Here is an 18095-nt window from a genome sequence, read left to right on the forward strand (position 1 = left end):
TTAAAAAAAAAAAATAAATTTAAAAAAAAAAATAAGTTCTCAACATTTTTATCTGAGTTTAATTAAGATTAATCCAGAATAATAACAAAAATCGATAGTGACTCATAATTATGTATATTTTTGAAAAATAATATAAAGTATAACTTTTCGGAAGTGTGGGAAAAATCTACAACTTCAAAGCGACTGTAACACATAATAATGGCCATAATAATATTAACAATCATATAAAGTGCTTGCATTCAAACATTCATATATTACCTAAAGGCGACACAAATTGCATTGACTGTCCAGACATTTTCTGGGCACTCACTTTGCACACGGTACTTGTTGTTGCTTATTAGACAGGTTTTCAATTATTATATTATACATGTGATATTTTTTGTGTGCCAGCAGATAAATAAATAAATATTATTACTCAGGCACAATTCTTAAGGTATTCGTTGTCTTTCGTTGTGTGCTTTATTTGCACGAGCTTTTGTGGCACAAGTAGTTCATTTACATACATTACAAGTGACTGACTTTACTTATTTTTTTTTCTCTTTTTTTTAATAAGAAACATAAATAAATATGGGCTGGTGCTCTTACTTGCTTGTTGTCATATTGCATTAATGCGTATGAATGACTAATGGACATTTTTATGAATGAAATCGTTTTTTGTGTGTTGAAATAATTTTTTTTTATAAAATAAATATTTTTAAAAAAATATATTTAAATTTAAAAAAAAATAATTTTATAAAATAATTTTATAAAATAATTATTTAATTTTAATTAATTAAAGTAAAATTTTATTTTAATAATTATTTTAATAATAAAAAATTTAATTTTTCTTTTAAATAATTAATAAAAATTTTAAAAAATAATATTAAAAAAATTAAATTAAATTAAAATTGAATATTAATTTTATAAAAATAATTATTTAAAATAATAATTGATATAAAAAATAATATTATATTTTTTATTATAAAATATATGAACATATTAACACTGAAAATATATTTTATAAGAAATATTTCATAAAAAATTATTAAAAAAAAATATTTGCTTCTAAAGAAATGCTAATTTTGCATGTGAAATATTTCTGGATTTCTATTTTTTTAACAATTAATTTGCTTATTAATTAATGATATGAACAAGTACCTCGCGGAATTATTTCCGTTATTTTTTTTTCACTTCCACGCAAATTACGCAAAAGAAAAAAAAACTACAACATTGTATCAATTTTCCATTTCAGATGCGAAAAATAAATGAATTTGAGCATATAAACGGCGACGATGACGATATCATCGACGATCACCTACTTTTTGACGAAGAATCCTTCAGTAGTAGTAACAGTCTAACAAACGGCACGAAATCACAACAGACGACATGTGGAATGGCTTCGTTGCATGAAACAGAAGACATCGAGGCGCAGCCACATGAATCACCTAACAATAGCTTTAAGGAGACAAAAATTAACATAAATATGGCAAATAACAAGGATTTGACGCGCGAAACTTCCGTATCGTCGGATCTCGATTCGGCCCTGTCGTCGGCGCCGCAATCGCTGAGTCCGCAACCACAAACGTGCCCCAACTCGCCCGTTGTGTGGCCCAAAGAGCGCGATAAACGGATACAAGAGGAAAATGAGGAAATTACGGAACTTTTGGCGGAATTGGAATGTGCCAGGCAGCAAATTAAGGCGCTGGAAGAGGAATTAACAGAGGTGAGATTTTTTAAATATTTTTTTTTTTTATAAAAAATATAAAAATTATTTTTTTATGATTTTTTCAGCTTAAAAATAAAGATCCATCAAAAAAATTAAAGGAACGCTGTAGAAAATTAGAACATCAGGAGGCAGCTTTAACCAAAGAGCTCCACGAAGTCCGAGAACAAAATGAATTACTCGAGTTCCGGATAATTGAATTGGAAGAAGCACATGATAAGGTAAGTTAATATATTAAAATTAAGTTCATATAAAATGACTTAAGTTAAGTCAAGTTGACTTAAGTGAACTTAACATGCGCGAATACATTTTTAAGTTGAATTTGGTTCGTGTCTCGGATTAAAAATTGTTTCATATACAATTTTTATACAAACGTATAACTTAACGGGATAAGTAAATAAATTCGACTTAAATTTGTTTTGATGGAGACTTAACCAAAATATTGAAGAACTTGAAATTACCATTTTTGTGCTTTATGATTCATCATTTTATTAATTTTTAGTAAAAAAAAAATTAGCTTTATGTCATATTTCTATAATTTTTTGTTAATTTATGTCTAAGAAGAAGAATTTTAAAGAAAACTTTTGTCTTTAGTTTATTAAAAAAAATGTATGTCAGAATGAGTGTTTTTTTTATCAAATTTTTGCTCATAACGCCTAAAAGGAAGAAAGAATGTTTGTATTTTCTATTTTTTTTTTGTCTAAAATTAAGAATGAGTAAAAAATAAAATATAATATAAAAAAAAATTTAAGACGATGTCAATGTTGTTGCTGATGAGGAACTAAATGATTTTTTTTTTTTGAAGAAATGCTTTTAATTTCACAATTTACTGAAAATTTCAATTATAATAGCAAAAATAATTTGAAAAAAAATAAATAATTTGAAAAAATTTTGAAATGATAAGTCATTTCACGAAATCAATTTTAAAATCATTTTGCCCCAAATCAAAAATCTAAGAAAAAAATTAGATTCATAAAAAATAAAAATTTTAAAGTTCTCGAAAAATCTGGCTTTTTTGTTTTTTTCAGAAACGGAAAAAGCAAAAAAGGGGTTTAAAATTCAAAAAAAATTACATGCAAAAAAAATAATTTGCTTATGTTTCATGGATTTACTATTTTTAAACAATTGCTCAGTAAAAAAATTTCATAAAAAATTGTCGAAACAAATGAAGCTCAGTTTATTTAAATTTTGAAATTAAATTTTTATAAAATTTTTTTCATAGTTCAAAAATTTTTTCGAAATAAATTTTTTCAAAAATTTTTGTTATTTCGAGTATTTGAAAATTTTTATTAATATGAAAGTTTTTAACGGACCATTTGCTCATTTTCAAAAAAAATGTTCAATTTTCATCAACATTTTTTTGTCTAAAAAATTTTTTGAAAAAATTCTGCCAAAAATTTTCTATTTTTTTTTTTTTATGCCTTGAAAATAATTTCAACAATTATTTTTTGAAATATTTGCGAAATTTTTGATTAAATTTTCCCCATATGTAGCTCGTCCGCGAAAAAATTAAAAATTTAAAATATTAAAAATGGAAGAAAAATTAATTCATGAAAAAATAAAAATTCATTAAAGTCTCTGAATAAAATTACATTTTATTAAATAATATAAAAAAAAAAATAAATAAATAAAATTTCGTTATTTAAATTATCAAAAAAAAAATTTCAAGTAAAATTTTGAAAAAATTCTTAATTTTTCTTATTTGAAAATTTTTTTAATATCAAAAAAAAAAATCAAAAATGAAGCTCATAAAAAAACTTTTAGTCGATATTTTAATATTTTTATATTAAATTTTCTAAAATTAACTCATCTTAACCGAAAAAAATCTCACAACACTTAAAAGTTTACTTCCGATAAAAAAAAACTTCTCATAAAACCACTCATTAATACAGAAAACCCTCAATTTTCTGTCAAAATCGCATTTTTTTATATCAATAAAACGCCATAATTACTAACAAAGTGTTAATATGACCACAAGTTGTAGATTTTTTTTCTTCCTTTTGTTATTTACAACAAATCATAAAGCCATACAACTGCATTGAGTAAAGTTCTTTAGTAATAAAATTTTTTGCATCAAATTAGTCATGGGAAGTAATTTTGTTGTCAATTCATAACATCCTGCAAATTATTTTTTTTTTATTATTTGAGCTCAATTATTTCAATGAATATCAATTTTGATACAAAAAAAAAATTATTTAAAAAAAATATTGTTAAAAAATTTAGGAAGCAAGGTCTCAGATGCATTTTAAGGTGCAAAACACCAAAAATTAATTATATCTTCTATATATCAATAGAATTATATACAATTTAAAAAAAAACACAATTTTGCACTAACTGCAAATTTTTTTTCAAGTTCAATTCAGATACATAATCAGTAACAAACATCTCAAAATTATTGGGGCACATTAATCATGACCATTTATTCGAACAACTTGAACTTTTTTTTTGAAACATAAATAAAAACAAAGGCTATAACTTGACTTTTTGCTTTGAACATATTTTTTTTTATAATGGTTCACTTAAAAAGAACACATGTTCGCGCGCGGGGCTCGGTTCATTAAAGACAAAATTTTTTGACTTTTGCAGCCTTGAAATTGATAAATCTATTTTATTTATTATTTTTTTCGATATTTCTCTCTAGAGAGAGAATTTATTATTGATTTAGTCATTCACGAGAACATTCATAGAGGTACCGAAAAAAACAATCGTTCGATATATTTTTCCTTTTTTTTTAATGAATAGTCAATTAAAGTCGTGTGAAAACCAAGTATCAGATTTAATTTATAAATCAAATGGCGGTGCATGTAAAATTATGTCTAGTCACCATAAGAATAATAATAATTGTGCAGTTTTTCAGCTTTTATTATTCGCTACAATGTAGTTGAACAGCGGTCAATGTGTTGTTGTTGTTGATTTAGTTAACAAACCGCATAACATATTTGACATTTAAATTTACGATTTTAATTGTGATTTTTTTTCCGTAAAATTTGTTGACATATTCGTGAGAATTATTTTTCACATCAAAATTATGAAAAAAAAATGAGAAGCACCAGACAACTCCTCTCTCACTTTCGCTCTTAATTTATTCAGACATTCCGGACCACCGTCTTTGAACACTTCAAAGCTGATGTCTATCGCTAATCGCTAATAAAACACAGATTAAAGTCATTTTGAAGTGCGTGAGTCACCCGACAGTGTTTTGTTATGTGTGACAAAAATAATCGCATAACTTAACAAAAGCAGCGCAGCATGTGACATTTATTGAAAAAAATATAAAGAACGACGGAGTTCCATTGACCGAGTGACAAAATATTTCAAATTCGGAAATGGAGCCGGACATAATTTAATTTTTTTTTTGTTTTTGAATTTAAAATAACAAAGAAAAAAATTTGAAGCACGATCATACGCAGCGCGCGCACGATATTGACACGAACGGTATTTTTATAAAAAAAAAATATATTTAATTGGTCGAGCGTCTAATTAATTAATTATGATGCGTGCCTTTCATTCCATATATTGTACAAGTTCGAGTTAGTGCATTTTTTGTTGTTTTTTTCAATTAAAAAATCGCTCTTTATTGGCTTTTATTTCTAACAAATTTATTATTTTGTTTGTAAAAAAAATTATCAATTTTTTAATGAAAAATAATTAAATATTAAAATTTAAAATAATTAATAAAAAATTTATTTAAAAAAAATAAAAGAAAAATAAATTTTTTTTATTTCTTAAAAAAAAATAATTTATATTTGCTCAAAAAAATTAAATTTTTATTTATAAAATGAAATATAAAATTATAAAAAATAACAATAAAATAAATATTTTTTTTTTTATAAATAAATAATTCAAAATTATTTGTTTAAATTAAATTTAATAATTTTTATTATTATTATTTATTTATTTATTTTTAATTGATTTTTAATTTTTTCAAAGATATCTTAAGATTTTTTAAAATATATATTATCTAAAACTGAATTATAAATTTTATTTCAATAACAAATTTATTTAAAAAATATTTATTTTTTTTCTTAAAAATTTATTTAATTTGATAAAAAATATTAAAGTAAATTTTTATTAAGAATAAAAAATTTTTAAAAGTCTTTTTCAAAATGATTTTTAAAAAATAAATAATAAAATCTGAATTTTTAATTTAAAAAAATTCTAAAAAATAAAAAAATTTTTATATGGATATCACTAATAAAAATATTTATGTAATTTTTAAAAAAATTTTTTATTCAAATTTTTTAATAAGAAATCTTAAAATAAATAACAAAATTAAAAATCTTAATTAAATCTTTAATTGAATAAATTTAATTTAATTAACTTCAACCTTAATTAAAATTATTTTTTTTTTAAATTTTTAAATAAAGTAAATTAAAAAATTTAAATTTTTATGCACAAAAAGCGCTTTTATCCCCTAATCCATTCCTCACAGCATGACTTTTCACTTTTGTCTAGGCACAAACAAGAATGAAATGAAAAAAAAAACAGATAAAGCACACAAACCATTTATAAATTTTTAATAAGCGTTACCTGCCTTTATTCCACACTCAAAGCCCGCAACATATTATCGAACGGCACGATATACATTAACGGTGGCTCGTTATGTATGCGAGTCGCGCTGATGCAGCGAACAATGAGCAATCAGATCAGATCGCAAGTTACCGCTCGGCAAGGCGAACAAAAAAAATTGAATGAACCAAAGAATAAATTTTATGAATTTAATTCATAAAAGCGGTACTGCAACACGATAAAGGCAGTTGCTTGCTTTATTGCACGTTTTTTGCGGCTCACGATGAAAAAAATATTGCTTCGTCTAAAATTGTGACCTCCTTGCTTTTCACTTTTTATTTCTAAAATTAAAAAAAAAATAAGAAGTTAATTTACAAAAAATTCAAAAAATGCTTTCCTTACACTTTTTACGCCGTTACACACAGCATACAACGTCGACGCAGCATACTCGCCATGCTCACTCGGTCGATCGAGAGGTTCTTTTGTTAACCAAACAAACATAAGTAATCAGTAGTCGTTAGGTAGTTATCGCGATGAGAGCTGGTGTTTGTTCGTTCCGTCGTCTCGTTGTGTCTCGCCTCAAAACAAATACAAAAGAAAAATATTTATTTATAAATAAACAACAGAAAAAAAGTGAAACAAAGTAATGACGATAAGAATCGGTGCTGCTCGTCTTTAAATTATCACTGCTCCAATTAACGCTCAAAACTTTCCCAGTTTTGCGTTTTAATCCATCACAAAATAATAAAAATTAAAATTATTGCCGTTTAAATGATGGTGATTATTATTTATGGGAGAAAGAAGAGAAGATGTGAAAAGAGCTTCTATAAAAATAAAATTTATAATTATATAAATCATAATCAATTCAGATGGCGAGAAAAAGTAAATAAGCATGATTTACACCGATATTGTAAGCAAACCAGCTTAATTTACGAAAAAATAAAAAAAAAACATTTAAAAAGTGTTTAAAAAAACTTCAATGTGAAATGATGGAAAAGTGTTTTTTTTTGTATTACGTTAAATAGTTGGCGATTATGCTCATAAAAAACGTAAAAAATAAAAGTGTTCGTTTATGATTCATAAATTATTGTTAAAAAAATGTTAAATACTTTCTTATATTGTTTGTTTGTAAATTTATGATATATTATAAATTGCCGTAAATTACCAAAAAACAAGAAATTTCGTGAAACAAAAAAAAATAATAATTAAAAAAATTAATTAAAAATTAAAAATAATTAAGTTTAAAAATAAATAAATAATTAAATTTAATAAAATAAAAACTTTCTAGTTTTTTTTAATAAAATTAAAAATAATTAATTATAATTTTTAAAAATTAATAAAAATAAAAAAAATACCTAATTAAAAAAATAAAAGAAATATAAAAAAAATCCGTCGATTTTTGTGCTAAAATAAAATTAAAATATTAATGTTGGATTGAAAAGTTAAAGATAAAAAAAAAGTTAAAACTTAATAAAAAATAAAATTTTTGTGATGAAATTAAAAATAATTAATGTTAAATTTATAAATGATAACTTATAAAAATTTAAGAAAAAAATAAAAAAAAATATAATAACTTTTGATTTTCATGAAAAACTAAAAAAAAAGTATTAATGTTGGAATAAAAAAATTATTTTAAATTATTGATACAAAAATAAATAATGAAATTCAAAAAATAACAAAAAAAAATTTTGTGATAAGTAAAAAAAATAATAATGTTGGATTAAAAAAAATAATTAAATTTATAAGAAAAAAAAACTCGATTTTCGTGCAATAATAAAAAATTATTAATGTTCAATTAAAAAAATATATATAAATGGATTATAAAAACGTCTTAGGATATATAATGGTAAACCTTATTATTATTTATTAATATTATTTTGTATTTAAAATTCTCAATATTTGATAAAAACTAAAGATAACAAGTTACATTCATATGTAAATTCGCGTACCTTTAATATTATACAAAAACTAGTATAACATTACTTTATGTACTTGTTGACTCATTGTTACCTTAATAATATTTTCTATACTAAAAATTATAAAGATTCAATATCTTGAGAAATATTGTAATTCTATATGATTCAAGAAACAATACTTAAAGAATCTGTCAGTCAAAAATTTACAAAAAAACAAGTATATGATGTATGATGAAAGATCGTTATCAGTTACATGGTCTCAATGAAAAGTTTCTTTTTTGTACAAAATAAATTATTTTATGCAAATGAATAGTTCAATAAATAATAAAAATAACCATAATGAGCATATATGCATAACAAAAGAAATAAATATGATTCCGTAAAAGCGGAAATAAATAATTGTTCGTAACGTGATAATCGGTTCGTGTGCCATATTGTAAAGTAATTTGAATGGAAAGTGGTAAATTTGTTATAATTGGAAAAAAAGTGGAGAAAAAAAAGTAGGAAAGGACTTATTTGTTGTGAATTGTTGCGTGGATTATATCAGCGATAATTGAATTGTTATTAAATTAAATGTGAAAAATGTGGGTTTTTTGTATGTTTTTTATGATTTTAATAATTTTAGGTATTTATTTCGGTTTTAAAAAAATATATGAAAAAAAATAAGGAAGTGTGAAAAAAATATGATAAATTGGTGAATTTTATAGAAAAAAAAAAAATAAATGAAATTAATGAAATATTTCAACTTTTAGAATTTTTTCAATTTATTGAAGCTTTTTTTTTAAATTGGATCGTTTGTGATTTTTTTAAAAAATAAATACTAAAATAAATATTTAAAAAATAATTTTTAAACTTTAAAAAAATATTTTTTTAAAATAAAAATAAATAGGTACATAAAATTTTTAAAATCATAATAAAAAAATTGTCTTTATATCTTTAAGCTTTTTAAAATATTTTTACTTTGACCTCTATTTTACATGAATAATTTATATCTTTTATCAAATTTCCCAAAATTGAAAAACAAAATAATAAATTTATTTTTAAAAAATTGTGAAACTTATTCAAATTTATTAAATTAATTATTAAGTCAAAAAATAAAAAAAAATCAAGAAATTTTAAATTAATTAATTATATAAAAATTAATTAAAAATGAAATAATTTAATTTAATTAAAAATTAATAAAAAATTAAATTAAAATAATTAATATCTATTATTAAAGTTAATAAGTTACATATTTTATTTAAATTCTCAATTATTAAATTTTTTTTTGTTTCATAAAATTGCAGCCAAATCGAGTCAAATCATTGAACTTAAACCAGACGACATTTATTACATTATCATCAATATTCATTAAAATTGTTAAAAAATTTTAATAAAGTAATCACAAAAATTTTTTCTTTACACTTGTTGCCAATAACAAAATAATAATAATAATTTTTACGACTTTCAATTAAACTGAACTTTAACTAAAAGCAACATTTGAATTGAAAATTTGCATTTTATTCCGCTCTGACCTCGAAAAGCATTTTTTAATCAGCGCAGATCAACACTTTTAATACAATAAAGCACAGTAAAAAGCTGAAAAATAATTGAAGCAGAACCTCAAATACATTATCTCGCTTTTTTATGTTAATAAAATAATAACATTAACACACGTTACTTACTAAAAGTATTTAAAACAAAAAAAAAACATTTCAATTATTGTAATTATTAGTTTATAATTTAGTAAAACAAAACTAATACAAAATGTTTGTATCGCGGAATTAAGGTTGCAACCGACGAAAAATATTTATCTAAAATAGTGATTAAATGTTTATGTTCCATAAATATTGCCATTAACGCAAAGTTAATCAAAACACATAAAATAACAAAAAACAAAGCCGCTCAAGGGCGTTCTCTTGGCGTCTTGGCGTTGCGTGATAAGAAATGCGAGTCCTATTGTTGATTTAAGAGTTGACAAACGGAAACACCCCGAAAGTAATAAATATTAAATTTAATTAAATCATTTGTTAGATTCGAGTAAAAGTTCGATGTAAAATTGTAAAGTGAAGGTTATTTCTCATAAATGAATAATAACAGAAAAAATGCTAACAATAGATAATTATTATTATTATTGGCATTCATTTGTTATTAGTTCGTTATTGCTTAAACGTTTTTTTTATTCGATCTCTTTTGTGATAATTTTGTCTAATATGAGATATTTGTGTCACTGAGGTGTGAGAAACGGTTCGTCTCTTGACGCGATTGAAGTCTATTGTTCATAACTCGATTTTTTTTCCTCGCAGAAAATGTCCCTCTAGCTGTCATGATTAATATTGATTACGAACGTTGTGCTTATTAACGCCAATGGTCTAATAACAACCAAATAGGCTGCAGCAATTATCATGTGCCGCAATACATCAATAAGTACTACAAGAATATTCTTGCCAACGGTAAAAAAAATTCCCACTCATGATGAGTTGCGATTTTGTGAGAAAAATTTCCAAAATTATATATTTTATTATTTATTTTTTCAAAAAAAAAATTTTTGTCAATTGGACATTGTAAAAAAAAATATTTTGACCATTTATTAATTAATAATTTTAAAATTTAAATTAAATTGCTATTTATTTTAATTTTAAAATAATTTATTAATTTGAAAATAATTTTTAATCTCTTGAGATATTAATTTTAGTTGCAATATTTTTCGATATTGATTTATTTTAAAAAATTTAAAGCAAATTATTTTAGTAAGTTTTTAAAACGATTTTTAACGTTAAAAACAACTAAAATTTTTTTTTTCACATTTTTATACCTAAAAAAATTAAAAATTTTCTAAAAACTGCGAATATTTTTTTTAATTTAAAAATTAATTTGAATAAAATTCATTAAAAAAATAAATTAAATTATATTGTTTTTTATTTTTTTTTAAATTAAATTAATAACGAATTTAAATAAAATTTAATTTAAAAAATATTAAAATTTTTTTAATAAATAATTTTGACAAGTATAAAATCGTGAAAAAATAAATAAATATTTTTTTTAATTATAAAATTAATTTAAATTAAAATCAAAAAAAAATTAGGTTAAAATATTTTAAATTTAAATTAAATTTTTAATTAAATTAAATTTAATTTTTATAATTTAAAAAAAATTATTTATTTTTTTTCACAATTTTATACTTGAAAAATTATTTATTAAAAAATTTTTAATTTTTTTAAATTAAATTTCTTATTAATTTAATTTAAAAAAAAATAAAAAAATAAAATTTAATTAATTTTTTTTATTGATTTAATTTAAATTAATTTTATATTTAATTTAAAAAAATATTCACTCTTTAAAAAAAAAAATAAATAAAGTTTTTAAATAAATTTGTCAAATTTTCTCACAAAATCACAATTACAAAAATAAAAAGAGAATTGACCGAGTAAACGCGAAAGTTAAATCATCACACATCACGATATATTGCGCCGAATATTTAAAAAAAAAATATTGTCGAGAGTTGTCAGTATCACATCATCATTATTGAAAGATAGACGCTTTTTAGCTAACTCAGCTTGCCTACCTTGCTTACACTACTCGCGCTTTAGTGAAAAATATAAAAAAAAATCCCACTCGTGCCAATCTAAATAAATATTTATATTATGAAAATATTCTCACACACAACGCGTCACAAAGTCTACTTCAACTACGACAACTTTTGTGTGTTGATCCCCAAAAACTTTAGTGAACTAATTAATTTTGAAAGTAGACTGCGATAAGAAAAAGACAGAAACATGATAATTTTATTGCATATCGTTACAATGGTGGTTAAAGTAATTAATATAAAAAAAACTTAAAATGAAACGGAAAAAAATGTTGTGAAATAAAAACTTTTACAAAAAAATAATAAAATCTTCATTCCAGCGGAATTACGTCATTTTTACTTAAATTTTTTGTCTTTTTAAATTCTTTGCAGTGGTCGGTGCGGAGTAACTCGACACCGTCGGGCACGACAAAAGACGTGTGGACCGACACGGAGAAAGAATCGGAAGACATTGTGATGTCCGAGAGGTCAGATTCGGGCGTTACGTCACCCAATAATAGTCATCATCACTCCGAAGATCAACACAGTGTATCGCCATGCGATTTATCGGTAAGTTGCAATTATTTTTCCATTGTCGTGTTTTTATCATTGTGTGGGTTGGAATTTTTTGTTCTGAATTCTGATTCATTTTGCTTGTCTTCTAATGAAATTCTATAGTTTCACTCAATTTTGTAGAAAAAAAATTTAATATTTTTTAAATTAAATTTCTTATTAATTTAATTTTAGTTTAAAAAATATAAGACATTGCCCAAATTGACTAAAATTATCGATTATTAACTTATTTTGAATTTTTACTCAAAGAGATATTTAAAAAAAAATTACAAAATATTTTCTTACGTTTTTATAAAAAAAAAAAAATAAATATTTATTTTAAAAAATTTTTTCATTTAAATTTTTCGCTTCTTAAAATTTTTTTAAAAGTCCAAAATATTTTATTTTAATAAAAATAAAAAAAATTTTTTGAAATACTTTTTCATTTACTTTTTTCCGACAAAATTTTTTCAATTTTTGAAATACTTTAAAAAATAATTTTAACGAATTTACTTATTTAAAATAGATTTCAAATATTTCAAAGTATTTAAATTAAAGAAAAAAAAACATTTCATAAAAAATAACTGTCAGAAAATTTTAAAAAAATTCATTTTTTTGAAAAATTTTTTAAAGAAGAAATTTCAAGTTAAAATTTGATTTTTAAAACAAAAAATTAGAATAAATTGAAAATATTTTCAAAAATTTTTGAAAATTTTCTTAAAAATAATGAAAATATTAAAAAAATTTTTAGTTAATTTTTAACTTTTTTTATTTTGCCCCATTGGATTGTCGACTTTTGAAATGGGGCATCGGACAAAAACATTTATTTTTGATTTTCAAATTTGGAGTGGCCTAAATCAAAAAAAAATATTTTTCCTTATAATTTTTAAAAATTTCAAAAAATATTTTTTTTTATTTCGATTATTTTTTTTTATTTAAAAAATATGATAAAAATAAATTTTTTTTCTAATTTCGTTGAATTAAAAAAAAAAAAATTAAATTTTTGATTTAAATAAAAGGTTAAAAAATAAATAATTTTTTCATTATTAAGACATCTTTTATAAAAAATTTAAATACAAAAAAATAATAATTTTTTTTTTAAAAATTTCTCTATTAGAAAATTTAAACTCTGATTTTTTTTGATTTTAAGCTCAAATTTGAAAATAAAGAAAATATAATTTAATATTTTTTTGCTGAAATTTCTATTTGAAAAATTTTTTACTTTTACCCCTTTTAAACTTTTTTTTATTTTTTCCAAAATACTGAAACAAAACTATTGAATTTCATTTGAAACGACCTAAATACTTGAAAAAAATCATTAAATGTTATTTTTTTTACAGCTTCTAGATCAACTGCCAACAGAAGAGATCCGCAAACGGATCCGTGAAATGTCGAAACGTAATTGCTACGACGAAGACGACAAAACGTGCCTTATGCAAGTGCTGTCCTTGCTAAATAACCTCGAGGCCTTATCCAAAGATCATGACACCATCTCGACACGCAGCTCACAAAGTTGCACCGACGATGAGGTAAGTTGGCCATGCAAAATGTGACACATTTTTTTTACCTTTACCTTTTTTAAAAAATTCAAATTCGCATCTAAAATTCAAATTTTTTTCGTCTATCCTACTTTCAGAACACCTACAAGCCAAGTGAAAGCGAAACGCACCATTTACGGACCTTGTCGCTCGTGACGGCGTCCCCTTTCAAATCACAAAGTGGCAAAATTATCGCAACTGTGCAACCTTTCAGCAGCAGCAACGAGGATTTGTATCGTTCGCGCTCGGAATTGCCGTCTGCGGTGCAGAAGAAAAAGTCCTGGATCAACACAAGTTTGCAGGAAAGTGGCGTCTTTGAAGGAGATCCAGCGGATTTTTGTACGGCAACGACGCAAACCGAACCGGAAGACTTCCCGGAGAAGACAAATGCCGAATTGTGTGCCGAAATTGAGAAATTAAACAAATTCAGGGAGAAAATCGAGGAATTTTCGACGAAAAAATTACCGTTACTGCCGCCGACGGAGATCGAGCGACGTTTGCAATACTACCGCGAACGCGTCGCAGTTTTAGAAAATAAGGTTTTAGTGTACGAGAGCACAGGTGATACGCAAACGAAGCATTTGGCGGACCGACTTGCAGCGGGAAATCCAGCTGGAAAGCATCGTCAAGCAGTATTCCGATAAAATTGCGAAACTCACGCGGGACTTTCGACGCGTCGAGGACGAACGGAACGAACTGGAGGAAATTGAAAACGATACGCGACTCGCGAATCAGCGGATTGAGGAAGAATTGGAAGTCATGTCACAACGGAATGTCGAACTAGAAATCTCGAAAGATACCTACATGGAAAAATATCACGAAGCCAAAGAAAATGTCGCGTGTCTCGAAGAGTGTTTGCAAAAGTGCGAAGAACGAATTTTCGTGCTGGAGGAACACGAGAACGACTTGAAGCACCAACTGGAGACCATAACGCAATTTATTCCGCTCGTGGGAGTTTATTGCGCCTGGAAGGGACGCGAATCGGCGATGCCAGCAATTGCGCCCGTTGCACCCCCGATGCCCGCAGAAGTGCCCCAAACAGTCATTCAAACCATCGTGGAGAAATGTTCGTGTGATTCCGTCACGGAAAAGCTCCAAACGCGAATTAATGAACTTTTGGCACGCGAAAAAGATCTCCTGCAAAATATCTCGGAGCTAAATCGGGCCTACAATGAAACCCTCGAAAATGCCGACAATTTGTGGGCTCAAATGGAACGCGACTACAAAGAAAAAATTTTCAAGTACGAAGAAGGCGAGATGAATCTTAAATCAAAACTGGCCCAACTCGAAGATCGCTTGAAACACGACAGCGCCTACGCCCAAGAACGCATCACGCATCTGGAGGAATCCGAAACCGCCATGAAGGAGCGCATCTCGAAACTCATCAAGGAAAACAAGGAAATTCTCGCCAAAAATGCCGCTCTTCTCGAGGAATGTCGCCATCTCAAGGAAGAATACACAAAACTCCGGCAATATGTCGACGGTCCCGCTGCAGAGGCGCTCGAAAAGGAAAAACGTAAAATCAAAGTGCTCGAAGATGAGTTACTCATGACGACAAAAATGCTGAAACACACGGAGGAAGTGCACCAAGACGAATTGTCGCTGCTGAAAACGCAACTCAAGTCGGCCAATAAGGAACTGACGCACACCGAAGTCACCAATAGCGAACTCAAAGAGGAAGTTGAGACACTAGAAGCTAAAATTAAGGAGCTCGGAAGTCAAAGGGCGATGTATGAAGACAAAATTAAGTATTTGACGGAGGAGTTGAAACACAAAGAAAGGGCCGTGAAACCGCCTTTCCTGACGGAACGAACGTTGGCGCAGGAGTTGGCGAGACCAATTAGACGCGGATATTCTTCCGATAGCTCTGATAGTTCAAAACGGTCCACCGAGTTTTTGGACAGAATTGAAGTGAGTAATTTTTTAAATTTATTTTAAAGTTTTTGACCTTTTTTATAAAAAAAAAATAAAATTCAATGAATTAAAATTAATTTTATCGAAAATTTTATTTTTTGGATTTTTTCTGAATTTATTTTTTTTTTAAAATTTTTATTTATTTTTTTTTTTTTAAAAAAAAAATTAATAATTGTGACAATTTTTAAAAATTATTTAAAATATTTTTTCAAGATTTTTGAAATTTAATTTTATTAAAATTTTTATTTATTATTTTTATAAAAAAAATTTTTTAATTTTAATTTTAATTAATTTTAAATTTTAAAGCAAATTTTTTTAATTTTTTTATTTATTTAAAGAAAAAAATTTATGAATTTAAAAAGTTATTAAATTTAATTTTAAGAAGCATTTTTTCAAATCCTTATTTAAATAATTTTAATAAAAAAAAAAAAGTATAAAGTAAAAAAGTAAAAAAAATTATTTTATTAATTAAAAAATTAAATTAAATAAAAATTTTATAAAAAAAAATTAATAATTAAATAATTAATAAAAAAAAATTAATTTTAAAAAATAAAAAAAAAATAAATAATAAAAATTTAAAAAAAAAAAATTTGTTTACAAGAAAATTTTCAAAAAAAAAAAAAAAATATGAAAAAGCCCAAAAACTAATTTTTAATTTTCATGAGATTTTTTTTAAATTTACTTTTATTTATTTAATTTCCTTTTGATTTCAAATGAATATTAAATTTAAAAAAAATAAATTTTTAACTCAAAAATCTTTAATTTTTTTCAGGAAGCACGCCCCCATCGCGAATTCCGGTCAGTAGCTGATACAATTATCATGAATGCCGAAACACGTGCTTGTCGTGCCACAAAGCGATCCTTCGTTGAAGAGGTAAGTTGTGTCCCATTACGACTCCGTGGCGGCAATGACGAGCCACGCCGTTCCATCTCGCAAGTCTTGGAAAATATTCAAATAACGGATTCTGAAATAAATGCAAGTCTCGAAGTGCTTGACGATTCAAACCCGAATCTCGATCTCCAAATCGTGATTGACTTAAATCTCGAAGACGGCAATATCCAATTCGTGTCTGAGAATCCCCTTGCCACAAATGACAATTTAGAAGCCGTTGTTGTCGCAAAACAAACTGCCGATGGCTTCCAAACCCAAATCGAGTTCTCAAATCCGGGAACTTTTGACGTTGAATCAATCGAATTTGAGTCGCCTGTTAAAGAAATTAATGAAAATGAAGAAATTTCGTCAGGTATTTTCCCTGAGAAAAAAAATTAATTGATTTAAAGTCACTTTTTTGTAGGTAATGAGTCATTTTCTAACGAGCCCTCTTGTAGTGACTCAAAAATGAGTTGTGAAAATCCAAATTGTCCGTGCAAAAATAGCCCCTTTTATCGATCACTCAAAGATAAATGTATTTTTCCGTAATTTTCATCGTGAATTTCATTCTTTTCTTACTTTTGCAGGCACGCAGTCGATTTGCGCGATGGGTATGAGCAGCAGTCTAACACCAATCGCACCACAAAAAAAGATAGAATCTGAATTAACCACCGATTTAGCTAATCTAAGACTTTCCGAACACGAAACCAGTTATCATAGAGTTATAGCCAGCCAGTGCGAAGAAGTAACAGATACAGATAAAGAGGTAAATATTTGAGCGACTTAAAATGAAACCTAAATTTTTTGTACAAATTTTTGAAAATAATTTTAGGAAAGAAAAATGTTTTAAGGAGGAATTTTGATAAAAAAAAATTTCAAAAATGAGAATTTTAATTTATAAAATATATTTTTTAATTTGTTCACAGATTTAATGATAAATTTACAAAATTTAAGTGAAAAACCAGAATAAAAAAATAAATTAAAATTTTTAAAAACATTTCTCAAAATCTTATGGACACTTTCAGCTTCATATTTTTATTTAAACTAAAAACAAATAATTATTTTTTTGGAATATCACAATTTAAAAATTAATAAAAATAAAATTATTTTTAATTTTAATTTCAAATTTTTAATTAAATTAAATTAAATTTATTAATTATTATTTTTTTATAAAATAATTTTTATTATTTTTTAATTAATTAATTAATTTTTTATTTAATAATTATTTTAAATTAATTTTTTTATAAATTAAATTTAGTAAAAAAATTCTAAAGTTATGAACATTTTTAAAAATATATTTTTTTTGTAACAATTAATTTTCTTTTTATTTTATTTTTTAATTTAAAAAAATTTCAAAAATTCTTGAATAAAAATATTAATTTTACGGTAATTTTTTTTTACTAAATTTTCTGCTGAGAATTTGAAAGTATTTGAAATTTTTAATGATTTTTTTTCTTTAATTTTTTTTTTTTTTTTTTTTTTTTTGTAAAAATTGTTAAAAATTAAAAAAAATATTAAATTAATTTTAAAAAAAAGTAATTTCTTACAT

General features: G+C 24.5%; 1 protein-coding gene across 1 annotated transcript in view; it reads left to right on the top strand.

Moving 5' to 3' along the window:
- LOC134837008 (uncharacterized) overlaps positions 1 to 18095 on the top strand; it is a 68878-nt gene that overhangs the window by 49751 nt on the left and 1032 nt on the right. The window contains 8 exon segments of the mRNA XM_063852316.1: positions 1232 to 1702; positions 1771 to 1923; positions 12065 to 12241; positions 13564 to 13752; positions 13860 to 14354; positions 14356 to 15672; positions 16448 to 16549; positions 17134 to 17312. Of these exon segments, the coding sequence (XP_063708386.1) occupies positions 1232 to 1702; positions 1771 to 1923; positions 12065 to 12241; positions 13564 to 13752; positions 13860 to 14354; positions 14356 to 15672; positions 16448 to 16549; positions 17134 to 17163 (2934 nt within the window). The 3' untranslated portion in view covers positions 17164 to 17312.

The sequence above is a fragment of the Culicoides brevitarsis genome, chromosome 1 (genome assembly GCF_036172545.1).
Source record: "Culicoides brevitarsis isolate CSIRO-B50_1 chromosome 1, AGI_CSIRO_Cbre_v1, whole genome shotgun sequence".
Taxonomy (NCBI): domain Eukaryota; kingdom Metazoa; phylum Arthropoda; class Insecta; order Diptera; family Ceratopogonidae; genus Culicoides; species Culicoides brevitarsis.